Source organism: Pituophis catenifer, unplaced genomic scaffold, assembly GCF_029215685.1.
Source record: "Pituophis catenifer annectens isolate HBS135680 unplaced genomic scaffold, rPitCat1.0.hap2 SCAF_1, whole genome shotgun sequence".
In the NCBI taxonomy this organism is placed as follows: domain Eukaryota; kingdom Metazoa; phylum Chordata; class Lepidosauria; order Squamata; family Colubridae; genus Pituophis; species Pituophis catenifer.
Window position 1 is genome coordinate 354933385 of NW_027256881.1, and position 26682 is coordinate 354960066.

Here is a 26682-nt window from a genome sequence, read left to right on the forward strand (position 1 = left end):
CTACAATTACAAGGGTCGTCAGATACAAGACGGGCAGCATAAATGAATAAAATAAATAAAAATAAAATTCTGCAGTTGTCCAGAACATGGCCAAAGGGTCCAGTCAGGCTGGGGCGGGGAGGGCAGCTGGGAAGAGAGGCCCTCCCTCCTGCCTGGTGACCCACGGCCCAGAGAGCCTGGCCTGGAAGGAAAACATGGCTTTGTGGGCAGAGGCCGATAGCCCTGTGACTGACGGGGTGGCTGAGGGGCCTTGCAAGGAGGGCCCGGCCACCTGCCTGTGTTTGTACACTCAGGCGGAGGAGGGAGGGGGGCCCTGGGTGGGGCCAGCCACCCTCTGCTGATACCCGCAGCAGTAGAAGAAAAGATTGGCAGCGGGAGGCGATAAGGAGGGCCGCAGTCACACCCCTCCCTGGGCAGACATGGCCTCCAGCCAAGCCACCCTGGCCCTGGCACAGCCTCTGGCCCCATTCCAGTGGGCCAAAGCAAGGCGGGGGGGAGGGGCACCATGCTTGGCTTTGCCATGGTCCACACTGCTTCCGGAGCAGACCCAGTCGGGGCCGGCAGGTGGGTGGAGACCCTCAAAAGATCCCCTGGGCCCCTCAGCCACCCCCCCCCAGTTTCCCCGGCCTTTGACCCAAGGGATTCCCGGGACGTGGGGCAAAAGGGAAGCTCCTTGGGGCAACTCACAGTTTGGCCTCCTTCTCCGTCTTGCAGGCCACGTAACGTTGGACTTGGGCCTGGTTGACCCCGTACATAGAGAGCCAGACCAGCGTCCCTCCGAAGAGGAAGGTCCAGAACGTGTACCGGCTGCGGGGGTCCAGGTTGAAGCTGGAGGGGGCCCAGAGAGAGAGAGAGAGAGAGAGAGAGAGAAAGAGGGTGTCAGGAGGAAGGTGCATCTCCAGGGGTATCTACCAAGCGACATGTGGCTAGACCTCATGAAGTTCTGGACACACAGACACACACATACAAAGGGAAATGGGGGCTCCTGGGGGAAGGGGCTGCAGCCTGACATTTCTTAAAAAGGAACTCAAACTTATTTGTCTGACTTCCGTTTTGGAAATAGGAATGGTTCCCTCCCTCCCCCACCCCCACCCCAGTTGAAAAAGCAAATCTAATGGATCCACCTTGAAATGTAACCCTCCGATCTCCTTAACGTTGGGAGATTCAGGCAGAAACAAGACAATAATCTTGCATTCATTCATTCATTCATTCATTCACACTGACTCGTTTACTCATTTATTCATTCATCATTTCATTCATTTCTCCACCTCACCTAAGTGACTCCAGGGAAAATGGGCCCATTCAGCATTTGGGGTCCACTTTTCCCTTGTTTCAGTGCTACGTCCAACCGAGCTGACCCCACTTGCCCAGCTGCCATTATGGCAGAGGCATCCCCCACTCCCAAGCCCCCTCCCTCCCAGGCGGAGGAATAGAAAGGGGGGCCGGGGGAGCCGGCTGCAGGCAGACATCCACCCCAATTCCCAAGTGCGGCAGCTCCACCTACTCTCCGAAGTTGATCCTGGAGTGGTTGTAGGCAATGGAGAGGACCCGGCCCGGCCCCCCGACCAGCAGCGTCCCCTGGACCAAGATGGCCACAAAGCCGGACAGCATGACGAAGACTTGGAAGACGTCCGTCCAGATGACCGCTTTCATGCCCCCCTGGAAAAGAGGGGGGCCCCAGCTCAACCAGCTTCTCTGGAGAGCCCTCTGGGCTTTGGGGGAGAGGGGAAGGCGAGGGAGGGAGCGCAGCGGCCCAGAGACACACACACCCCGAAGCCTCTTGGGGGGGATCGGGGGAGGGGGTGTGCAAGGCCAGAGGCAGACCCCCCTTTGACTCACTATGGTGGTGTAAAAAGTGCAAATGGTGCCAGTGGAGAGAAGTGAGGCCCAAATATCCAGACCCGTCACTGAGAAAAAAGAGAAAGAGAAATAAAATCCTTATTCAGAGATTTTCCCTTTTTCCCAGGGAGCCCGCTGGCTTCGTCTGGAGCAGAGGGGCAGAGAAAGGAGAGGTGTGGGTGGGCACAGCTTCCCCTACAAGGGCAGGGGGCACGGCTGGCACTGTCGGCCGTCTTGCTGAGGGCTGAGCATGAGGTCGCCGCCAAGGCATCTGACACGGAAACCTGATCCATTTCAATCTCTGGATCAAGTCACTGAAGACGATCGATCGGAGGCCTTTCCCTGGATCAAAGCCATTTTCCGAATCATTTCAGCTGAGTCCCGGGGTTTGGTCTGGAAATCCAGAGCGGATCGGATCCAATGGAGTTGAGGGTCCCTTGATGCCCGCCCTGGACTCAGGAACGGCCTTCGCACAGCTGCTTAATTACAGGGGGAAGCAGGAGAACCAGGGCCTTGCACCAGCACACACACGCATGTCCTACACCCCTCAGCACGTGGGGAGCCTGTCCCTGGCCCAGGCCAGTCCCTGGGTCTTCAGCTGAGGGATGGGGGAGGGGTCCCTATGGGAACCCAACCCCGGTTCCAAGGGGGGAGCAAGAGGGCAGGTGGGACGTACCTTGGTTGAGGATCAAGGCAGGGGCGTAGATGACGATTCCCGTGTACAGCACCTACAGGGAGCGAAGAGGCTTTTAAAACCTGCAAAGCTGCAGAAGGAACGGATGGGGGGGAGGTGGTCCACCCACACCCCCACAACAAATGCATAAACACACTTTGTGGCTTGTCTACAAGGGCAGCAGAGTTGTGAGTCCAAGCTAGGCAAGGCTCTTGGCCTGCCGTTCTTCTGTTCCTAAGGACCTCGAGGTCCCAAATCTTACTTTATTGGGGGGGTGGGGGAGCCCCAAGGGGAGCCACGGATGGTCCTTGTGGGTGAGAGGCACTTTCTTCTCTTCCAATTTCAGCCAACCTGATCCTCGCATCTTTAAGGTAGGACCACCCTCTCAAGGGCAGGGAGGGATTTTTTGGGGAGTGGGAGAGGAGAATGCCCACCGCAAGCCTGCCACAATCCTCAGCACTTACCGTGGCAATGATGTACTGGACTGTGCCACACAGCCGAACCTTCTTGGAGAACCGCAGCTCCAGGTACTGCCAAGGCAAGAGGGAGAAGGAAGAGCTGCAGCTGAAGTCTCCACAAAGGCCAAACCTTCTAGGAAGGGGGTGTGTGTGTGTGTGAGAGAGAGAGAGTGCATGCACACACAACGTTACTCAAAGAATTTGGGCTGCCCATGTAGCCAGGAGTTTCTGGATCCCAAGTAGTTGGGATAAATGTTAAGACCTCCACCAGCCTCGCCTCCACCTCCAGAATACCTGCCCATGCAAAAAAGGGGCCTGGCCTTCTGGAAAGTCGGACCCCCCCCCACCCCACCCCAGGACAGACGGGCGCTGGAATCCCCGTGCCTCCTTCTCCCTTTGCCAGTGACGGGACGCCCCACTGACCCAAAGGGGCTTTTTCAAGAGGCAACTGGACTTTCTTGGTGTTCCCTTGAAGACGTTTCGCTTCTCATCCAAGAAGCTTCTTCAGTTCAGCTGCCTCTTGAAAAAGCCCCTTTGGGACAACCGTGACCCGGATGGCGGCAAAGCGGAGGCCGAACCCTTCTGCTCGCCCCCCCCGCCGTATTTGGGGGAAATTCCCCTCCCGAGCCGAGTCGCTGAGGGCGGAACAGCCCGCCTCGTCCCACGCCTCCCCGCTCCGCCTGGGGCGCAGAGCTGGCAGGGCGCGCGTGGCTCCGGCGCTGCGGAGAAGGACGGGCCGCCCCAACTGCACAGCTGGACCCCCCCCCCCCCCCAACGCCGCGTCCTGCACTTCCCAAGGCCTCCCCGGCGGGCTCGCTCCCAGCACCGGCGCCGTCCCAACCAGCGCCGCGCTGCCTCCCGCGCGGGCTCCCCGACGGCTTTGCACTTCCAAAAGCCCACCTGCCGCAGGGACGCCCCCACCCGGTGCCCTCCGGGGAACTGCTGGGGCCACCGGACACGGCCGAGCCCCCCTCCTCCAATGCGGCCCGTTTCCCGGACAAGCGGGACCCTGCAGTGGGGGTGGGGGTGGGGTGGGGAGGTGAGGTACCAAAGCAAAGCAGCCGGGAGGTTGCACACCCCTACAGGCTACCTGTTGCCCCCCCCCATCACCCTCCCCATCCTGACCCAGAGATAATCTCTGCCTCCTTGATAAGCCTCCATCAGAACCTGCAGACCTCCTGCCCTGCTGACCCCAGAGGCTCAAAGGTGGTTGCAGACGAGCCCCCTCCCCCAGCCTCAACCCCCAGCCTCAGTCACTGAAGACAAACTGCTTCAGCTGTTTCCTCAACCAGGTCTCCCCACCTCACCCAGCAAGGGGCCTGCGGTTCCGCCTCATCCCATCGAAGGGCCCGGGGGGCTCATGTTTAAAGCCCAGGAGAGGAGCCAGGAAACCTGGACCTGCTCGAATCTGCAATTAGAGGGGGGGCTTTCCTCTTTTAGAGATGCCCCCCTCTCCAGGTGGCTTTGGGGGTACTCTCTCTGCCATGCCTCCAAAGGGCAGCCAGACCCCAGCCAGGGAGAAGCCCATGGGCTGGGGGGGGGGGGAGACTGCTGGCAAGCAACAACCATTTGGGCAGAAATCCTCAGAGGCTCTGATGGGGGGGGGACTGGCAGGCTGGTCTGTCTCCAGGGTTGCTCTCTCTCCCCCCCCTTGCAGCTCCCCCCCAGCCTCTGTCCCTGGAAAGCCCCTCAGTGCTGCTCCAGTGGGCAGAGAAGTTGCTGGAGATAGGGCCCAGCACCCAGCTGAGAGCCCTCTGGGCACCTTGCCCCACCTGGGGAGGAGATGGGAGAGCTCTGGGGGACTTTTGTATCCCTGCCACCACCTTGAAGAAGCGTCTTCCCCGCCTCCAGCCACTTTTGGGAAAGAAGTGACCCCAGACAAGGCCAAGTCTTCCTGGCTCAAGCCCCCCACCCCCCCCACCCCGCTCTGCAGCCTGAAGAAATGGGGGACTATAGCAGCCAAAATCCTTCCTGCCTTCATTTAGATGTCTGGAGCACTTCTGAATGGAAGAGGAAAAATGCAGGCAGGAGGAGGAAAACCTGTTAAACCGAATGGCAAATATTCCCCCCACCCCCAGTACCCGAGCTGGGTCTCCGCTCCCATCACCCTCATTCCATCTGTTTGTGCACCATGGGAGTTGGAGGCTAGCCACAGCCGGAGGGAGAGAGGCTTTGCTGCTCAGGGGGTGCAAGACAGAACCCTTTCTCAGTTGCTGTCTTGGGGAGCACTCCAAGGCCTTCTTCAGATCAGTTTCCCCCCCCTCCCCATCCAGCCTGTTCTGGTCCGTCAGCGGCCTGTGCAGCTAGTAGCTGACTCCAACTGCGAGGAGGCTGGTGTGGTGATGCGCCAGCAGCCTGTGCAGCTGGCACTCGAGTCAGACAGTGAGGAGGCTGGAGAAGATGTGGTGCCAGAGGCGGGGATTCAGCCAGGGCCTTCAGAACCTCCAGAAACTCCCATAAGTGAAGAGGAAGAAGAAGAGGAGCTGCCAAAAGGCAGGAGTGGCCCCTCAGGAGGAGGTCTCCTCAAGAGTAAGGCTTGGGGCTAATTGGCCACTCCCCTAGCCTATTTAAGGAAGGATGAGGACTGAGGCAATTTGCAGGAAACAACTTCGTTCATATTCCTTTGCATCTTGATTCTAGAAACGTCTGATCGGCTCTTGCTCCTTTCTTGTCAGTTTTCCTGCAAATTGCTTCTGGGCATTCTGCCAACCACAGTAAGATTGCGGTTATCGGAAATATTATGCTTCAGAATTGAGTTATTATTTGTTCAGAAAAGACTGATTTAAACTGTGCTTGTGTTCGAACAACTACTAAGAAAACTCATTAGTAGTCCTTAATTAGTAAACTAAGGTTTGTGCGGACTTTGTGTGTGCTGCGTTCTTTGGGGTCCGTAGCTGGGGCAGAACACGGCCCTTTGTCCACCTCTCACCCCCCAGGACGCCTGGGCAGCTGGGCCCTCCTGGCGGTCTCCGCAGCTCCTGGTCTGAAATCCTTGGGGCTGGAATTAGGAGGGAGTCTCCCAACCTCTGGGGAGCTGCCCAAGCACTGGGGGAAGTAGCAGAGCCACAAAGGGGCTGGATGACCCTGGAGGTGGGGGGTGGAGTGGAGGCACCAAACCTTTTTCTGGTGTTTGGCTCAAACAGCCCCCGCACCCTGGGGCTGAGAGAGGAAGCAGCAAAGGCAAACCAGCCGATGAAGGGTTGTGGGGTTAGGGATGGTTAGGGGCAGCGGGGCCAGAAGAAGCCCTCTCCCCACCCTCTCTGGCTTCCAGCCCAGCTGGGCCTTGGCTGAAGGGCCGATGCCAGGGGCCACAAATGCTGAGCAGGCGGGAGATGCCCAGGCCTCCTACAGGAAAGCTGCCAGGCCACCCAGCTTCCCGGACAAAGAAAAACAGGTTGTGTGCTTTGCGTCGTGTTGCCTTGCTCCAGACCTGCAGTCGCAGGCCCACAAAGGCTCCAGCCAGGGCAGCTGTCTGTCTGCAGCCGGCCTGACGCTGCCTTCAATGCCAAGAGTCCATTTGCTCCCCGAGGGAAGATAAGCTGGGAAAACATCTCGGCTCTTCCAGGGTTATCTCTCAGCGGCTCAGCCCCGGAGGGGAAGCCCCAGTGGGTGAAAGGCAGGCAGTCATTGGGGGATGGGCAGGAGCCCCCTCCCCAGGCCAGGGTCCTCCGAGCTCCCCAAGGATGAACTCTGACCCCCAGGACTTAAGAAGGGGGGGCTGTTTACCAGCCCAGCCGCTACACACAATCCCTCCTGACGCAGGCCGGCCCTGCCAAGAGCCCCGGTTCTCCCTGGATCCCACCAGGCTTCTAGGGAGGGGAGGCATTTCCTGCTCCCCAGCTCAATATTTATTCTAGTGTTGATCTTTCAAGTTTCCGAAAACAATTTCCACTTCTTGCTTTGTCAGCACAAAGACAAAAGATGCAACTTTGAGGGAGAAGAGAGTAGTGTAGGCAGCCCAGGGTTACCATGAAGTAAGATGGCAGCGAGTAAAGTTTACAAATAAACAAAAGTTTAAAAAAAGCTTGGATCTACCCCAGCCCTTCCTCCCCTCCATCCTGGGCCACCCACCCTGAGGGGAGCTTCCTGCAGCTCCCAATGTGCCAGCCATGACTCTCCATCACCCGGTATTCAGCTGGCAGCACCAGCAAAGGAGATGCCTCCGAGGGCCCCCATGGGGAGAGGCTCCCTGGTGCAGAGATCCTGCAAGGTGGGCGGGGCTTTTGGTGCCACCCTGCGTTAAGCCTGCTCAGCTAGGGATGCCCTTGTCAGAGGCAGAGAACCCCAGAGGTCACCTCCTGCCCCAGCTGAAAACGGGACACAGTCCAGCCAGTTTGATCTACTGGTTAAGGCATCAGGCTAGAAACCAGGAGACAGGGAGTTCTAGCCCCATCTTGGGCACAAAAGCTGGCTGGGTGACTTTGGGCCAATCACCAGGAGACGGGGAGTTCTAGTCCTGCCTTAGGCACAAAAGCCAGCTGGGTGGGCCAATCGTCAGAAAATTGTGAGTTCTAGTCCCATCTTGGCTGGGTGACTTGGGCCAATCCCCAGGAGACGGGGAGTTCTAGTCCTGCCGTAGGGGTGAAAGCCGGGCGGGTGGCCTTGGGCCAGCCCTGCTCTCTCAGGGCTGTTACTGTGAGGAAAACAGGAGGAGGAAGGCGGGTTGGATGTATTTACTGACTTGAGTTATTTGGTCAAAATAATAAAGGCGGGATAGAAAGAAAGAAAGAAAGAAAGAAAGAAAGAAAATAAAGATAAATAAGCCAGCTCCACCTCCCTGCCCTTCCTCTGTTCCCCCGCTTTGAGAGTTGTGATTGTGAATGACACTTGTGTACACTTGGGTATGAAATATGAATAGAAGCTGCGTTTAGGAATGTGTGACTTTGGCTTCACCCATATTTGCCCATTTGGGATCAGTGCAATTTCCTCTGATGCTGTTTCTTCAGAAAACCCCCTGGGGGCCCTTGGGATCTTCCTGGGAAAGTCTGGAAGGAGATCTGGCCCAATGGGACAATTCGTCAGAGCGGTTAACCTCAAAGTGGCACCTTTGCTGCAGAGATCAGCACAAGCCCAGCAAACACCTGCGAAGAACAGCTGCCCCTCCCCCCTCCCCCATTTCTCCTGCCCCTCCACCCCTCCCACCCCACGGCCTGGAGGTCCCCTGGCCACGAAGGGGAAATTAGGACCTTGGCTGTAGGCTGTAGGAGAGATGGGGTCCAAGGGGGGACCCCGTTGCCTTCCCACAAAGACTGCATTTGATCCAGTGGCACCGTGCACAGCTCCTGGTAGGGGAAGCCCCCCCCTGCATCTATGGGGGGCTTGGGGGTTCTGTTCTGCTCTGCTAACAGGCCCAACTGAGAGAGCTGCTGTTACTCTGGGCAGTCACTCTCAGAGCCCCGTGGCTGAAGATGGCAGGAACCCCCCCTCCTCTGGAGCAGATTCCCCCTCCCAGCAGAGGACCTTCCCTTCTCCGAGGCCCCCTCCCTGGTCCCAGAGCTTTTCTGCTGAGGCTTCTGACTTGCCAGAGCTTTCCTGGGATAAAAGGGTTGGTTGGATGGATTTCGTGCTTTGCTATTAATTTATTTCTTAAACCGTCTGACAAACAATACAAAAAATCCACTGTGTGATTGGCAATAAACAATAACATCACACACACAACCCTGAGGAAAACAGCAAAACCAACAAGCAGGAACAACAACATAAGAAAGGGGAGAAGGAAGAAGCCGGGAGAAATAACCCGGTTCAGCATTTTCCTGAACCCCAGCAGGGAGGGAGGGAGGGAGCCACCTGGCCGGGCAGGGAGGCCATTCCAGGGCATTGATTCCTCCACCCTCTCCAGCACCTCCTAGCCCACCATCCTCCCTTTCTCCAGGAAACCTGGTGCCCTCGGCAGCTGCTCTCTATGGAGTCCAGCGGACTGGCCCAGTTCCTGAGGAGGCCCTCCGTGGGTTGCTTTCCTGACAAACCAGCCCCAAATCAAACCAGGTTCTGATGGTGATTTTCTTCCTCCCAGGTGAGCCAGGGCCAAAAGACCTTCCCCCTTCCACAAAAGTTCCCCCAATCACCCTCCCCCAGGATGCTCTGGGTGGAGACCCTGGGGAGGGGCAACCCAGCATTCTCTGCAGCACCAGCCCCTTCTTCTGGGGTCAGATGCCAGCCGGCCTTGATGGCAGCCAGAGCTGCCCTCTTTATTCAGAGGATTTCCTGGCTCTGAGGCTTTGGTGAGCGAGTGTGTGTGTGAATTGGCACCTTGTCATCTTTACTGTGAGCTCTCTAGAAAGACGAGAAGATTAAGCATCAGCTGAATACATCGGTGATGCTAGAAGCTTCTCTCAGTTTAGGCTCCATTGGAAGGGACTTGGACAGCCTGGGGACCGAGGGAGGGGCCCTAAGGAAGGTCTGAAGGGGACCCCATCCAGAGGCAGCCTGGCTGGGTCCCTCTGCCCAGGAGGAGAGGAGGGGGAAGGGAAGCAGGCTGAGAAGGAGAAGAGAAAGGGGTTGTCTGGGGTGCCAGGACCCAGAAGGAAGGGGTCACCCCAAAGAAAGGGAGGCTTAAGTCCAAAGGGAAGGGGGAGGACATGGGGATCAGCATCCAGCTGACTTCAGAAAGATCTCCCTCCACAAGACTAAGAGAAACTGGCCAGGAGTCCGAACTGGGGATGGGGCTGTCATTCTGGAGAGGGTTAGTAAATCCAAAGATCCCACCTTCACACTATTGTATACCCCCCCACACACACACATTATCTTAGCTACTTATTTGTTAATTTTAATATTTTACTGTTTTCATCTTTTTTGCGATATCGTTTTATCAGATTGTAAGCACCGCAGAGCCGTGTGATGGCAACAGAGGTGGAAAATAAATAGATATTCAGAGATGGGACTCACTTGAAACATAAGCCCTCTCCCTCCCCCCCCCCCCCCCCGGCCAACCATTCGCTGCTCTTCGAAGGAAACCAGGCAGAGCTTTTCCCCAGGGCAAGAGGTCCCCAAGGGAGGGGGGCTGGAGGGGGTGCATACCTCGTAGGTGCTGGTGAGCCCCAGGCGGTAGAAGACAGGCAGGAAGAGGCCGGCAGTGAGTAGCGAGTTGAGCAGCTGGCCCAGGCACATCCAGAGGAACTTCATGCCGTAGCGGTAGGCCTCGGCCGGGACGCCCAGCACCTGGATGGCCGACATGAAGCTGGCTGAGAGAGACAGGCCCACCGGCAGGGCCGACATGGCCCGGCTGCCCGTGAAGAAGTCCTCGGGGGTCTTCTGGCCGCCCCTGGACAGGCCGTAGAAGAGCCCGATGCCCGTGGAGATCAGCAGCATCAGCCCAAAGACGCCGTAGTCCCAGAGGCTGAAGGCCCGCGGCTCCTTCTGGAAGGCGGCCAGCTCACCTGCGGCGGCATCCATTCTGGACCTGCCTGGAGAAGGCAGCCTCGCCTGGAGGGAGAAAGCAGCAAAAGGAGGGAGGGATGTCAGAATTCAGCCCAGCTCGGAGCAGCCAGCGGTCCTTCTCCTCCTCTCTTAAGGCAGAGGGAGAAACGCGAATGGTAAAAACTTCTAAAAGGAGCTGATTTGGGGGCAGGGAGGAGGGAGCCTCCGTAGCCCCCCAGAGAGAGGGGAGGCATTCCAGAATTGGGCCAGGACAAGAAAAACCAATGGACGAGTTAGCAGAATGAAGGGGACATTCAGAGAGAGGGGGGAGAGGGGGGAAGGGGAGGGGCGGGAGAGAATAGATACTGTACTGAAGATGATAGAAATGAATGATAGATGATAGATAGATAGATAGATAGATAGATAGATAGATAGATAGATAGATAGATAGATAGATAGACGGACGGACAAATAGCGAGGAAGCCCCAGTGGCTGATCTGGACGAGAATAAAACAGTTGAAGCAACCGGGGAAGCTTCCCAGGAGGTGCCCCGTGGATCTGCCCAGGGCGCGGGCTCCCTTTTGCTTGAATCCATTAAAGAAAAGCTCTCCAAGTCGATCACCTGAACTAAGGAAGCGCGGCCGGCCCTTCAGGGCGAGGGGCGAGCCGGGGAAGCTCCGCTCCTCTCCCCTTCCCGGCTCCGGAGCCTCCCGAGGGCAGAAGGCGAGAGTTGCGCGCGGAGCCGCGCGGCTGCCCAAGCGGAGGAGAGCGGGGCGCCGGATCGGAGGCTGCGGCCGTCCGGGGCTCGGCGGCGCCTTAAGAAGCGCTCGGCCGCCGGCCCGGAGGGAGGCGCCGGGGGAGGGGCGGGAGGGGCCGGCCTCCCAAGGCGGCCGTCGGACAACTGGCTGCGCCCGACTCACCCCGGCCAGCTCGCTGCGGGGCAATTGAACCGTCCTGTTGAATGCCTTCAAATAAACGAGCGTTCTTTTCACTTTTGCCCTCCCCGTTTCGTTCTGTGCCTCCTTTTGCAGCCTCTCTTCCATGATTCGATGCCGCCCTTTCTTTCTCACTCTGGTCCCGCGGCGAGTTGACCCGGGGGGGGGGGTTGGCATTGAGCCCCCAAGGGGCAGCTCCGCCGGAGGGCAGCGCTGGGCTCCTGCGGTTGCGGCCCGGGCTGGCTCCGCGCCCAGCCCCAGGTGCCCCGAGAGCCATTCGGGTCCCGCAGCTCCCACCGGCCAGATGGGCTTTGTGGTCCGCCCGCCTGGATCAAGGACGGGGAGCTCCGGAGCTTCGCGGCGAGGACGGGCTCGAAGAGAAATGTGGGGCGCGGCGCTGAGGCCAAACTTTCTGCGGGGGTCTTTGGGGGCTGCCTGAACAAGGGAGAGGCAGAGCTCTTGAGACCTCTTGGGGTGGAGAGGCAGAAATCTGAAGCAGCTGATTGGGGGGGCCCCTGTGAGGCAAGTGAGGGGGGTGTTTGAAGAAAGGAAAATGTATTTTTTTATAGTAGAGGTAGCCCTCTACTTACAACCATCTGTTTAGTGACTGTTCAAAGTTACAACGGCACTGAGAAAAGTGACTTATGACCGTTTTTCACACTTACGACCATTGCAGATCGTCCATGGTCATGTGATAAAAATTCAAACACTTGGCAATGGATTCATATTTATGAAGCTCCCACAACTTCCGAAGGCAACTTCTGTTCCATTGGTTGATTGTTCTCCCTGTCAGAAAGTTCCTCCCCATTTCTAGGTTGAATTTCTCCTTGTTCAGTTTCCATCCATTGTTCCTTGTCTGGCCTTCGGGTGCCTTGGAAAATAGCCTCCTGTCAAGTGGCAGCTCCTCAAATATTGGAAGACGGCTATCGTGTCTCCCCTGGTCCTTCTGTTCACTAGACTAGCCATGCCCAGTTCCTGCAACCGTTCTTCATATGTTTTAGCCTCCAATCACCCCCTAATCCTCTTGGTTGCTGACTTCTGGAGTTCTTGGTGTTGGAACGGAAGCAAGGAAAGATGAAATCTTGAGGACTAGTGTCCTACCAATAATGGAGAATATTTCTAGCTCAGGGTTGAACGGAGGGGGTCCTTGGGGCTCTCTGAGCTTGCTTGTTCTCTTGCAGACATTTCATGACCCAACTAGGTAACGTCATCAGTGCTAGTAAGGAGTGGGATTTGCTGTCAGTTTATATTCTGGTGTGGTGAGATTCTTTGATTGGGTTGCTTGCTGATGGCTCTTTGCCAGTTTTCTTCATTGGGGAATCGCTTGCTTGATTGTTGGTCTATTTGGAGTTAATCTCTGCTGATCTGGGTGCGATTGGTGGTATAGAGACTTTCTCTCTTTTGGGCTGGTCGATTGTCTCTTTTGCATAGTCTGCAGGTGTTGTTGACATCTATGTGTCTGTTGATGGCTGATTTGTCAAGAATGCCAGCAGGCTTCTAGAAATTCCCTGGCATTTTTGGACTTGGCCTGGATGGTCACATTTTCCCACTTGAAACTATGGTTAAATCTGTCTGTATGTTGTGTCCAGTGTCCTAATTTGAATAAATACTTCCCACTGGTTTTTTTTGTTCTGACTGCTGAACAACAGCCCCCACCCCACCCCCAGATTCAGGGGGAGCACCCATGGAACCTGCATTGGGGGGGGGGAGGACTGCAGAAACCGGTGTGCTCTTAGCTCCCCATCCATGACAGCAGGGCTACTCCAGAGTGTTGCAAGCTGAAGAAGGCAGGAACCCCTCCCCACTGCTCAAACTGCTGAGATCAGAGTTGTCTTCCGCCCCCCAAGAATGGGCCTGCTGCGAAGGAGCTTGATCGTCCCTCCCTCCCCCCCTCCCAGAGGTCTTCCAAGAGAGGCTGGATGGTTCTTGGTGCAAAGGGCTTCACTGGATCCTGCACTCAGTCAGGGGGACCAAGTATATACTTAGAATAGAATAGAATAACAGAGTTGGAAGGGACCTTGGAGGTCTTCTAGTCCAACCCCCTGCCTAGGCAGGAAACCCTACACCACTTCAGACAAAGGGTTTTCCAACCTCTTCTTAAAAACTTCCAATGTTGGAGAAGTCACAACTTCTGGAGGCAAGTTGTTCCACTGATTAATTGTTCTCCCTGTCAGGAAATTTCTCCTTAGTTCCAGGTTGCTTCTCTCCTTGATTACTTTCCGCCCATTGCTTCTTGTCCTGCCCTCAGGGGCTTTGGAGAATAGCTTGACTCCCTCTTCTTTGTGGCAGCCCCAGAGATATTGGAGCACTGCTATCATGTCAGCCTTGGTCCTTCTTTTCATTAAACTAGACATACCCAGTTCCTGCAACCGTTCTTCAGTTCCCTAATCCTCCTTGTGGCTCTTCTCTGCACTCTTTCTAGAGTCTCCACATCTTTTTTTACATCGTGGCGACCAAAACTGAATGCAGGATTCCAAGTGTGGCCTTACCAAGGCCTTATAAAGTGGTATTAACACTTCACCTGATCTGTCTCCCCTCTTGCTCTGTGCTGAGTCAAGATGATAAATACGCCACAAGGAAATGCGATATGGGCCTGGCCAGGAGCCCATGTTTGACTGGTAATTCCTTTCTACGGAAACACTTGTTATTAATTCTCCTTAAGACTCAACTCGGCTTTGTTCATTCGTTGGTCTCCTGGCCTCTTGGCTTGGTGGTGGACCAATCCGAGGAGGGGTCTTGGGGCCTCCTGGAAAGCCCCCTGAAACACAAGTCCAGCATGCAGAGAATTCTGTGCCTGAGCTGAGATCCTGGGGTGGAGAGTGGGGGGGGGGGGTCAGATGCAGCTGGCCTAGAGCAGAGCCCTGCTAGGAAGCCAGGAATGGGGGGGGGGTCAGACGAAGCCCCTCAGGGGAAGGGGCTCTGGCCGGTGGAAAGAGAGAACTGAGGAAAGACAGTGGCTCTGGATTTGGGGAGCCTGAAGGAGACGCTCTCTGCCAAAGAGATCTTCCTCTCCTGGGCTCCCCCTTAGACTTTAAAATAGAAGACAGAAGGACAGAGCTGGGGGGGGGGACCTTGGAGGTCTTCTAGCCCAGCCCTCTGCTCAAGCAGGAGAACTGATGCCGTTCCATAGGAGTGGCTGTGCAGTCTCTTCTTAAAAACCTCCAGTGATGGGAGCCCCCACAACTTCTGGAGGCAACTTCTGTTCCACTGGCTAATTGTCCTCACTGTCAGGAAATTTCTCCTTAGTTCTAGGTTACTTCTCTCCTTCTCTCCTTGTTTCTTGTCTTGCCTTCTGATGCTTTGCAGACTAGGTTGACGGTCCCCCTTTTCTTTGTGGCAGCGGCTCAGATATTGGAAGACTGCTATCATGTCCCTCCCTGCAGAAGAGACTGGGCAGCCATTTGTCTGGGACGGTAGAAGGTCTCCTACTTGAGTAGGGGGTTGGACTAGGACTGGGTCCTTCCAATTCTGTTATTCCCTGCTTGGGGGCTGCTGTGAGGCCCAGGAGGCAGGAGGGGTGACCCCTCAGCTTCTTCGTAGTTCTTTGCCCAGGACCCTCGTCTTTGTGGGAGAGCAGTGGGGAGGCTGACTCCTTTCTGGGAAGCCTGTGGATTTCCTGATCCAGGGCTCTCTTTTCCCTGAGTCATCCCTGCCTGTCCTCTTTCTCTTTCAGCCACAGTGCTTCCAACTTTCCATTGTCCTTGGAGCCTCACCTCCCTGGCTGAGACGCTCTCCCTTTCACACCAGGTCAGGAAGGCTTGTGCATTGGGGGAATGCCCAGCCTGCCACCACTTCCTTTTAATTGGGGAGTGGGTCAGGATTCCTGTGAGGCGGGAGGAGCCGTGTGGGGCAAGGGTCCTCAAGAGAGGGAGGGCTGGTTGCCTTCTTAATCCACCTGGAACTGAGGAAGCGGGGCCTTTTGCAGGGTCTCATCCTGCTTCTTGAAGTCCACAACCATGAGGGCAATGCCACTTCCACAGAGCGTGGCCTGCACACGTGGCAATGGGTTCCCCAGGTGACAATCGGGAGGCCGATGGCCTTTGAAGGCAGAGTCTGGTTCAGGCGCTCTGCCTAATCATGCCAGGAGGCTCTCTGTGTCAGGTTTCGGTGCTATCTTGAATAAACTTCATTCTCAAGCGCAGGCTGTCTAATGAAACATTTTATTTTTAAGCATAGCAGACTCCGACATTTTTGACTCAATTTGCAGCCAAACTGGCCCCTCCTTCCAACCCCCTCCTCTTCCGCTCTCCAGCCCCAACGTCCCATTGGCCATCATACAGATCCATCTCTACATCCCGGCACGTTCTTTTCACAGGAATGCCGCCCCCACCCTCGTCTCCCAGGAAACCCTATCTGTATATACAGAACTAGGTAAAAGTTCATCTCAGCAATAAATCAAGCTTCCGCTCTTTCTGCTTCAACTTGTTATGTCAGCGCTGGAAGAAAGCCTAATTTGGAACGCTGACATCCGGCCCCTCTCCCTTCACTTCTGCAACATCACCTATCCCATAGGGAAAACACAACAAGATTAGTCTCATCAGCCCCTCCCTGGCTGTGCACCCCCCCTCCCGGCTTTCCCGGGTGGTCTGCATGGAATTTTGCTATAAGGCGATCAGCTTGGATGTTTGCGCTCTTCACCCAGGAAGCCTCTGACAATGGGTAACCCTTCCATTTAATTAAGTACTGAAGGCGCCCCCTGTGCCATCTTGAATCAAGAATCCGCTGCACTTCGTAGTGCGTTTGGCCCCCAACAACCAGGGGCCCAGGGGGTTCACGTGGCGTTGGCCTTAAAGTAGACCCCACTACAGGTTTTAGAAGGCTACTGTGAAAAACGGGGTGAATTTTCCCCAAAAGCCGTGGCAACTGCAATTGCACTGTAACGGGGTTGATTATTTTTATTATAGGAAATGGTCCTATAAATTTTGGGCCCAATTTCCTGCTCGGGAGTCTAAGTCTCAAGTACTTGGTGGAGAGGTAAACTTTCTCTCCTAGCTGAAATGGTCTTTGGGGAGTTCGGTGCTTGTCTGCTTGGTCCTTATAAGATTGAGCCGCCTTTGCCAGCGCCCTCTTAACATTTTCCCACGTTTGTCTCAACATTGCCATCCAGTCGGTCAAACTGACTGAGGAAGGGGGCTCCCTCGGGTATTCTGGCATGGGAACAAAATCCATGCCACTCACTATTTTGAACGGGGTTAGCCCCGTGCTGCTGTGGACAGCATTATTATATGCAACCTCCGCAAAAGATAGGAGGTCTGCCCAATTGGACTGCTGGTAGTCGACGTAGCATCTTAAATACTGTTCTATCATAGCGTTCAGTCTTTCTGCCCCCCCATTGGTGCTCGGGTGAAATGCTGAGGTGAGCCCTTGGGATGAACCTATGGACCGTAGAAACTCCCTCCAGAACTTTGCTGTGAACTGGACCCCTCTGTCGGAAATGATTCTCCTGGGGACTCCATGTAGGCGGTAAATGTGTTTCAGGAACAGTTTGGATAACTGACGGGCTGAAGGCAGTCCACTACAAGGAATGAAGTGTGCCTGTTTGGAGAATAAGTCTATTACAGTCCAGATCACTGTATTTCCACTGCTCCTCGGTAGGTCTACTATAAAGTCCATTGCAATCTCCTCCCATGGTCTTGTTGGCTCAGCTACTGGTTGCAACAATCCAGGCGGGCACCCTGGCCTTGTCTTCATCGTGGCACAAATGGTGCAGCTTTTTACATAACTGTCTACGTCCTTTCTCATATGTGGCCACCAGAACTGCCTCCGTACTAGGTGCAGAGTCTTTAGGAACCCGAAGTGTCCTGCTGGTTTAACATCGTGGCTCCTCTTGAGAATCAGGATGCGTAAACTCTGTGGGACATAGAGCTTTGTCCCCCTCCATGCTAGTTCATCTCTTTTTGTCAAGAGATGTTGATTGTCCCGATACCAGGGGTCTGTCAGCGTTTCATTTTTTAATTTTGCAGTTAAGTCACTTGCAAGTTGGCCTTGCTGGTCACGTCGTTGCCGTCTGGTGATCACTTGGGCCGCAGCTTGGGTGGAGGGGATGATGGCATTCACTACCTGCTCCCGCTCACTGTTGTATTGGGGCATCCGGGAGAGGGCATCAGCCAGGAAATTTCTCCCACCTGGGATGTGCTTAAGCTCGAAATTGAAACGATTGAAGTATTGTGCCCACCGCACTTGCCTGGGCGACAGTTTTCGTGGGGTTTTTAGGGCCTCTAGGTTTTTATGATCAGTCCAGACTTCAAATGGTTTCTGGCCTCCCTCTAGAAGGTGCCGCCAGGTCAACAAGGCCCACCTTACTGCAAACGCTTCCTTCTCCCACGCCGCCCATCGCCTCTCCGTATCGGTGAGTTTGCGGGAGGTGTAGGCGCAGGGTTGTAGATCCCCTTGGTTGTTCTTTTGGAGTAACACGGCTCCTACTGCCACATCACTTGCGTCTGCTTGGATGACAAAAGGCTGTTCTGGATCCGGGTGTTTTAAGACAGGTTCTTTCGCGAACAGTCCTTTTAGCGTCTCAAATGCCTGTTGGCAGGTCAGGTCCCACTGTAGGGGTTGTCCCGGGCGAGGTTTCATCGCTGGGCTTCCTGTCTTTAGGAGGTCTGTCAAAGGTTTGGCAATCTTCGCAAACGAGGGGATGAATTGTCTGTAGAAATTCGCAAAACCTAGAAAACTTTGCAGTTGTCTGCGGGTGCGAGGGGGCTGCCATTGTAGAACTGATTGGACCTTGGCTGGGTCCATCTCTATTCCCTCATTTGATACTCAGTAGCCCAGGTAGTCTAGCCGTGATTGGTGGAAATCGCATTTTGGCAGTTTGACATATAGGTTTGCCCGTAGCAGTTTTTCCAGTACTTGGCGGACGAGGGGTATATGTTCGTCTATGGTCTCCGTGTAGATAAGAATATCGTCCAGGTAGACGAGGACCCCTTTGTAAAGGTGTTCATGTAAGACTTCGTTTATTAACTGCATGAACACTGCCGGGGCTCTTTGCAATCCAAAAGGCATTACTTTAAACTGGAAACTACCCAGGGGGCAGTTGAATGCTGTTTTCCATTCATCTCCTGCCCTTATGCGTACTCGGTAATAAGCTTCTCGAAGGTCTAGTTTGGTGAAAACCTTCCCTTTAGCTAGGTGGGCTAACATGTCTTTCATGAGGGGGAGGGGGTACAAGTTGTGTACGCAAACAGCATTGATACTTCGAAAGTCGACCACCAGTCTCATGGAGCCGTCCTTTTTCTCTTTAAACATGACCGGCGCCGCTACCCTTGGTTTCACTGGCTCAATAAATCCCCTTTGTAAGTTTTTGTCTATGTAGTCCCGCATTTCCTGCATTTCTCGGGGCGTCATAGCATACATTTTTGGTTTGGGTAGTTTCGCTCCTGGGATAATCTCGATGGCACAATCGGTCTCGCGGTGGGGGGGCAGAATGTCACACTCGGCCTCGCTGAATACCCCTGCAAGGTCTTGGTACTCCCTTGGGATCTGGTTTGCGTTACAAGCAGTGGTGGGTGCAGCTGCCAATTGTTTTGCTGCACCTTCTGGGAGGGGCCCTTGTGTTGGTGGTGCTCCATGATGACTCTGCTGGAGGAAACAGAGAGAGAGGGTCTGTCCACCTTGAGACCCCTCAGGGGAGAAGGCAGAAGGGCGCCACAGGACGAGAGTTGCACTAATATTGAAGAAATAGTGGAACAGAATCATGAAAGGAAGGATGCCAGAGGAAGGACAACATGAAATGTGGATGACAAACATTACAATATTTGTTTAAAATATTTTAAGTAATTAAATTGAACTGTTGAATTGTCTCGCATCCAGTTGTGCCATTCTGTCCAGAAGGATTTGGGGAAAGAAGGAGCAGCAAGGAGGGGCTGTGGAGAAAGAGGACGAGAGGAACCAGAGCCGGTCCCTCTGCAATCCCTTTCGGGGCTTCCCACGGAGGTGACTCACGGCCTTCCGCTGGTGGGGCGCAGCGTTCCTGGGGTGGGGACTTTTGGACTTCCCAGGAATACCCTGGGTGTGCCCAAGAGGGAAAGGGCGTGGAACAGAGGTGGGTTTCAGCAGGTTCTGACCAGTTCTGGAGAACCAGTAGCAGAATTTTGAGCAGTTCGGAGAACCGGTAAATACCACATCTGACCGCCCCCGCCCACATCTATTCTCTGCCTCCTGAGTCCTAGCTGATCAGGAGGGAATGGGGATTTTGCAGTAACCTTTTCCTGGAGTGGGGGGGGAATGGAGATTTTACAGCATCCTTTCCCTGCCATGCCCACAAAGCCACACCCACCAAGCCATACCACGCCCATCAAGCCACACCCACAGACCCGGTAGTAAAAAATTTTGAAACCCACCACTGGTGTGGAAGGGAGGTCTGAAGGCTGACTCCCTGCTGAGAGGAATAAAACTGGCCACCTGCAGATGGGACATGATGCCAAGGGTGCCCGTGATGGTCAGGTTCCAGGGAGGAGTGGAGAGGGTGAGGCCACTGACTGCCACCCCTTGGAAGAAACGGGAGTGCCAGAGGAGGGGGCTGCAGAACTCCAGGCAGGGGGGCAAAGGGGAAGGATCCAGGGGTCAGCTGCTGGCTGGAGAGAGGGCACCTTGGGGGAAAGCTGGGGACTTTGTGGTCTGGGCTAGCCATGGGAAGGGCCTCTGGGGAGAGGGGCTGACTGCCCCAAGACTGGTTTCCTTAAGGCATCTTGGTTCAGAGGAGGGGGAGGAAGGACCGACTAGGAGCACCTTCACCGGGCAATAAGTCTCGGGAGGGTTTTTGAACAGGAAGGGCTGCCCTGGAAGAAGCAGGAGAGGCAGCAGGCAGAATTGGGGGGGGCTGTCCCATGCCTGCCTCCCAGGGCACAGGGGATGGCAGGACGTGGCTGGCGCTCCTGGAAGCCTCTGGGACCAAACTGGCAATTGGAAGAAAATCCTGGAAGGTTGTGGTTTGTTCCCAAAAAAAGCAAGAGGGGAGGCTTGTGTTGCACGTACACAGTGTCGACGTCTCTGTGGAAATCCGTGACCCAAGGGTGAAAACCCTGCGGGAAGCACCTGAGGATAAAGAAACAACACACTGCGGTCCTTGTGTGCTGCACACCGGCCAGCCGAGCAGAAAGCCTTCCTGCCTACATCAAAGCCTTCCTTGAAGAAGGCCACCCGGGCACTGAGTGAGCCCGTGCCCACCAGGCCAGGCCAGAGCTGCAGGGCAGTGGGTTGCAGTCCTGGGGGGGGGGGAGAGAGAGAGAGGGAGAGGGAGAGGGAGAGGGAGAGGGAGAGGGAGAGTCTCCGGTGGTCCCAGCCAGGGGGCGTTTCACCAGGGGCACCTTCCGGGTAGGCACACAGGTACACACCCAACTAAGGCTTGCAACAAACGTCAGAAATAACCGCAGAAATCAAAGGTCTCTGGAGATTCTCCGGTTGTCCCAAAGGTGCTTTTTTTCCCAAGAGGCAACTGGACTTTCTGGTTTTCTTTTAAAGATGTTTCTTTTCTCATCCAAGAGCCGAAGAAGCTTCTTGGATGAGAAGTGAAACATCTTCAAAGAAAATCCAGAAAGTCCAGTTGCCTCTTGAAAAGAAAAAAAAAAAAGCACCTTTGGGACAGCAGAAACATATAAAAAACAAGGGGAAAAACCAAGGAAACTCTTGGCCCATTAATGGGAGGAAATGGGAAGAAGGGTCAGACCTGCCAGCACTTAAACCTCCAAAGAGAAGCTGTCCTTGGCTCCGTTGCTGGAGAAAGTTATAGTTTTATTAGAGATCAAGTGTCTTGCAGGGATGCAGAGCCAGAACTGAGATTTGCCTGCCAAAATCCCTAAATTCTACTTTCCCCCCACCCTTATTTCCTCCCATCGCTGACACCCTTAGGCGAGACACACCCGAAGTCTTGCCCTTTGGCCAGAAATACCGAAAGTGCACCTACTGACTGGGGGAAACCAGGCTCAATAGCAGTGACTGTCAGAGGGATCTTGGAGTCTTAGTGGACAACCAGCTAAATTGTCAGCCATCTTTTTCTTTGGATCTTCAGGGCTGCCACATTTAGAGCTGTGGGAAACTGGGAGGGGGGATTGCATGGAGTTATAGAGATATCTAGCCATAATATTGTTTTCTCTGGGAGTCAAGGACATTCTGCCCTGCACCTGGCGTGGTGTGACTGGGAGGCATCTCCAGTTGGGACGGGGCATTGATTGGACCACGTGATGGACATGTGGGTGCAGAGGGAAGGGATTTGGACTTTCTTTTGGGTGGGGAAAACCTGGAAGTTTTTGGATTTGGGTTTTCCCAGAGGTGTCAATATGACATCTCTAATAAAATGGAATTTTGGGGAACTTCTAGCCTTCGTTGGGGGTGTTATTTGGAACCTTGACATAAATATGAGCCAGCCGTGTGTGGCGGCAGCCAGAAAAGCCAAGGCAATCCTAAATTGCATTAACAGAGGGATACAATCAAGATCAAGGGAGGGACTAATACCACTCTACAAAGCCTTAGTAAGGCCACACCTAGAGTACTGCATCCAGTTTTGGTCACCACACTGTAAAAAAAATGTTGAGACAATAGAAAAAGTGCAGAGAAGAGCAACCAGGATGATTAGGGGACCGGAGACTAAAACATAAAATGAACAGTTGCAGGAACTGGGCCTGGCTGGTCTAGTGAAGAGAAGGACCAGGGGAGACAGGAGAGCAGTCTTCCAAGACTTGAGGGGCTGCCACAGAGAGGAGGAAGGGGGCCAAGCTGTTTTCCAAAGCACCTGAAGGCCAGACAAGGAAGAATGGATGGAAAACTGATCAAGGAGAGATTCAACCTAGAAATAAGGAGAAATTTCCTGACAGGGAGACCAATCAACTGATGGAACAGAAGTTGCCTTCAGAACTTGTGGGAGCTTCATCCCTGGAGGCTTTCAAGAAGAGATTAGACTGCCATTTGTCAGATACGGTGTAGGGTCTCCTGCTTGGGCAGTGGGTTGGACTAAATGACCTACTAGGTCCCTTCCAACTCTACTAATCTGTTATCTGTTAGCTGTTACCCCCACCCGTGTCAAATCAGGTTGAAGCAAGATGTTTTCAGAATGGTCCCTTCAAGCATAGGCTGGTATGCAGCTGCCTTCTTCTCACAGCCGGGCTAGCCTTGAAGCAGCGTCTCAGGGAGATACAGAGGTGACTTTCGCTTTCCCCCAAGCATTCCCCCCTCCCATCCACCCTCCCCGGAGTTCAGTGCAGACAGTCATCACAAGGTAGCGAAACCACAAACAAGCATTAGGTGGCAGTTGACAGTTAGAGAGAAGGTGAAACTGCTTAACTCATTTCTTTCATCTGTCTTCACACAAAAGGAAAAAAACAACTGGTCCAACCTATCAAAAAAATAATTCCATAAAATGCAGATTAGGAATACAAGTCAATGTAATCAAGAAAATAGTAAGAGAACGCTTATCTGCTCTAGACAGATTCAAATCACCAGGACCAGATGGATTGCACTCCAAGGAAGTGGCAGGCCTGGTCTCTGCCCTATTTCTGGGTCTCCAACTCTGATTGTAAGCTCTGTGTGTGTGTGTGTGTGCGCGTACACACACAGGATTCCTGAAGTCTTCAGTGTGGAGTTCTGATCTGGAGCCCCAAGGCTTTTCCTGCAGAGAAGCGGTGCCTGGGTCCCTGAGAATCTCTCTCAAGGAAGGGGAGAGAGGGCAGGTGGGCTCCTGTCTATGGGAGAGAGTGCTGTCTACCTGGTGGTTTTCCTTGAGCCAGTTTTGCAACCTGGCTTAACTTTAAAAAAGATGAGTGGACTTCAATTCCCAGAATTCCCCAGCCAGTGTTGCTGTCTGGGGAATTCTGGGAGTTGAAGTCCACCCATCTTCAAGTTAAGCCAGGTTGAGAAATACTAGTCAGACGTATTTAAATATACCACCCTCCCTGAAGCCATGGGACTCTCTCCAGGAAAGCCACCCTCTCTCCTGTCCCGCCAATTATCTCCAAGCAGTTCAGAGGTAGACTGCTCCTGAACATGGGAGAACTATTTGCAGACCATAGTTTTGCCCCCTTCTCAGCCTTTCCTTGCAACCCCAGAGAGCTGGGAAGCCATCTGCCAGCTGGGAAGGCTCTCTGTGGCTTTTGCTGTGGGGTAGACTTCTTTTGGAACAAAATTTCCTGAGTTCGTTCCCCAGCTGGGAAGCCATCACTGGCACTGAGGAGGAATTGACGTGGAAGCCAGCTGCAGGAAAGTGGAATTTCTTTAATTAAGGGAGGCGGGAAAAGTGGTGCCACAGCTTGGGCATTCCTGGCTTGCAAACTCATCCCTTCCTATACTTGATTTTCCTTTGAAGCTCCTACAGTTTGATGGGTTTTTGATGTGTACCTTTGATTGAAGCCATTGCCCAGCATCCTGTCTTCCTGCCTTAATGGATTACTCCTATCCCAGGATCTTTGTCTTTCCTATCAAAAAGCCAAGGGAGGTGCAGGACTGTCATTGTTTCAGAGCCCCCTGCTGGGTTCTTACCTTTTATTTCCCAACCTGAGGTTCATTTGCATATTCCTGGAGTCTTTCTGGAGAATTCCTTCAAGGTTTTCTCAACAATCTTTTCAGAAGCGGTTTGCCATTTCCTTCTTCTGAGAAGGGCCAGCTGGCTTCGTGCCCAAGACAGAACTGGAACTCCCCACCTCTGGATTTCTAATCCAGGGCCTTTACAACACCAAACGGTTCTCTGCAGCTTGCATAATAAATAATATTATTTAACTCCAATATGACCCATTTTAGAATACAGAATCCTAGGGCTGGAAGGGACCTCGGAGGTCTTCTAGTCCAACCGCCTGTCCAAGGTCAAATGGTCGTCCAGTCTATTTTTTGAAAACCTCCTCTGGTGGAAACCCACAATTCCTGGAGGCAAGCTAGGCCACTGAGGAATTGCTCTCTCTCAGGAAATCCCTTCTTATTTTTAAGCTGGATCTCTCTTTAATGCTCCTCCATCCGTTACTTCTTCTCCTGCCTTTTGGTGTTTTGGATAATAAGTCAGAATAACAGAATAAAAGACATGGAAGGGACCTTGGAGGTCTTCTAGTCCAACCCCTCGCTCAAGCAGGAGACTTTATACCAGTGACGGCAAACCTTTTTCTTGTTGCATGCCGGAAGTGTGTGTGTGCTTGCGTGACAGCGTGCGCGCGTGCAAGCACCCATAATGCAACGCGACCCCCGCCATGTGCATGCTCACATGACCCCCCCACTCCTCCTCATGCATGCGCCCCGCATTGCGCATGCGTGCCCAGCACCTGCACTTCCCACCCCCCTCTGCCCCGTTTTGGGCCTGGAACGTCGTTATTGCGAGGCAGGGCTGTTTGGCCCAATTGATTCTTGCTGTGTCTGTATGCGGTGGGCTTTCTGGTGAGCTGGAGAGGCTGCGCGGTTACCGCAGCGGCTTGTGAAGCTGGAGCTGAGCCTGTGGGCCGCCGGGTCCAGATCCAGCAGCAGCTTCGTCCTGTCACTCAGCCCTTGCCCCACGGTGCATGGAGAATGGGGGCAGAGGGAGCAACCTTGCCTCGCCCCCGGCAACAGTGGTTCTCGTGCTGCCGTTTCCCTGGCAGCACCAGGAGCAGCTGGCAGGGCAGGGAGGGCATGGAAGGCTGTGGCGGCAGGCCGTTCATGCCAGCTAAGAGGCAGAGGCTGCTCCTGGAGCAGCCAGGAGGAGAAGCCGCTAGCGGGGAAGCGACCTGCCCCAGTAGGACCGGCGGCTGGCATGGCTGTACACTGGCTGGAGCGCGAGGCGGGCAGGCCGTTCATGCCAGCAAAGGTTGGTGCTCCCACCAGCAGGGGTGAAACCTCCTTTACTGGTTCGGAAGTGTATGCTCTGCATGCAAAGCCTTCTGCGCATGTGCAGAGGGTAAAAAACACATTACTTCCTGGTTAAAACCAGGAAGTAATGACACCTGGGTGGGTGGGTGGAGCCTCGCTCCACCATCGCTACCAGTTCTCCGAACCACCTGCCATAACCGCTACCGGATTGCCTGATCCGATCTGAACCAGGAGCATTTCACCCGGGGGTGAAATGTAAAATTTGTTACTACCGGTTCAGTGGACGTGGCTTGGGGGGGGGGGGTAATTTGACTGGGTGGGTGTGGCCAACTTTTTTTTTTTTTTAACTTTTCAAAACATTTTTTCTGCAAATGCAAAAAAATGCTTTGAAAAGGCTCTGCCGATCAGACAACACAGCTGGGATCGTCAGAGCTCTTCAAAGCATTTTTTATCCACCTCTTCCCCCAAGAGGTTGCAGAAAAAAATGCTTTAAAAGTCTCTCTGACGATCCCAGCTGTGTTGCCTGATCGGCAGAGCCTTTTCAAAGCATTTTTTTTAACAACCTCTTTTGGTGAAGAGGTTGCAGAAAAAATTGCTTTGAAAAGCCTCTGACGATCCCAGCTGAGCCGCACGATCATGAGAGGCTTTTTTTTTACTTTTAAAAGCATTTTTTCAGCAGAAGAAGTTGTAGAAAAAAATGCTTTTAAAAGTAAAAAAAAAAGCCTCTGATGATTGTGCAGCTCAGCTGGGTATGGGGGGGGGCCGGGGCGGCGCAGGGATTTTTGCTATCGGTTCTCCAAACCACCCGCTGCCATTGCTACCGGATCAAGTGATCCGGTCCAAACCGGGAGCATTTCACCCCTGATTTCACTCCTGCCCACCGGGGAGCATGACCACTTCCTGGCCGGTGCGCCTCTTACCGCTTACTGCAACCATTCTCCCGCTGGTGGATCTCCATGAGTGAGGAGCTGCACTCTCCTCCGGTCCTCCATCCTCCAGTCTCCTGCAATGAGACAGAGGCTGCTCTTGGAGCAGCCAGGAGAAGGAGAAGCGGCTGGTGGGGAAGCGAGCTGCCCCAGGAGGAGAGGGTTGCACCAACCTTTGCTGGCATGAATGGCCCCGGTCCTACCAGGGCACTCGCCTCCCCGCCAGCAGCTTCTCCTTCTCCTCTGTCTCTGTCTCTTCGTAGGAGACCGGAGGACCAGGAAGCGGTCATGCTCCCTGGTGGGAGTGGGTTGCACCAACCTTTGCTATTATGAACAGCCTGCCCACCTCGTGCTCCGGCCAAAGTCCGGCCATGCCAGCCTCTGGTCCTACTGGGCCTCCCTGCCAGGGTCTTCTCCTTTTCCTGGCTGGTCCAGGAGCAGCCTCTGCCTCTTAGCTGGTGTGAATGGCCTGCTGCCACAGTCTTCCACCGCCCTCTCTGCCCCGCCAGCTTCTCCTGGTGCTGCTGGGGAAATGGCAGCATGAGAACCGCTGTTGCCGGGGCTAGGCAGCGGCTGCGGCAGGAGCAACAGGCTGGGACTTCCCTCCCTCCCTCCCCCGGAGGCCTGGGGCTATGCCAGAAGCCCGCTCAGGTGGGGAGACAGGGAAGCCCTGGCCCGCCCATCCTTGCCGCCACTGCCCCCTCGCAACCGATCAGTCTGCTCCTTTCGGAAATTTGCTT

The 26682-nt window shown here is 54.4% G+C and overlaps 1 protein-coding gene across 1 annotated transcript in view; it reads right to left on the minus strand.

Annotated features, from left to right (window-relative positions):
- The window catches only part of LOC139314018 (uncharacterized), a 32481-nt gene extending 7477 nt beyond the window's left edge, over positions 1 to 25004 (minus strand). The window contains exons 1-11 of the mRNA XM_070939528.1: positions 24635 to 25004; positions 20321 to 20467; positions 19604 to 19750; positions 15157 to 15299; positions 10788 to 11696; positions 9988 to 10392; positions 2977 to 3042; positions 2516 to 2567; positions 1840 to 1907; positions 1505 to 1659; positions 688 to 828 (exon numbers count right to left, since the gene is read on the minus strand). Of these exons, the coding sequence (XP_070795629.1) occupies positions 688 to 828; positions 1505 to 1659; positions 1840 to 1907; positions 2516 to 2567; positions 2977 to 3042; positions 9988 to 10392; positions 10788 to 11696; positions 15157 to 15299; positions 19604 to 19750; positions 20321 to 20467; positions 24635 to 25004 (2603 nt within the window). The remainder of the gene's footprint in view (positions 1 to 687; positions 829 to 1504; positions 1660 to 1839; positions 1908 to 2515; positions 2568 to 2976; positions 3043 to 9987; positions 10393 to 10787; positions 11697 to 15156; positions 15300 to 19603; positions 19751 to 20320; positions 20468 to 24634) is intronic.
- Between the last annotated feature and the right edge of the window lie 1678 nt (positions 25005 to 26682).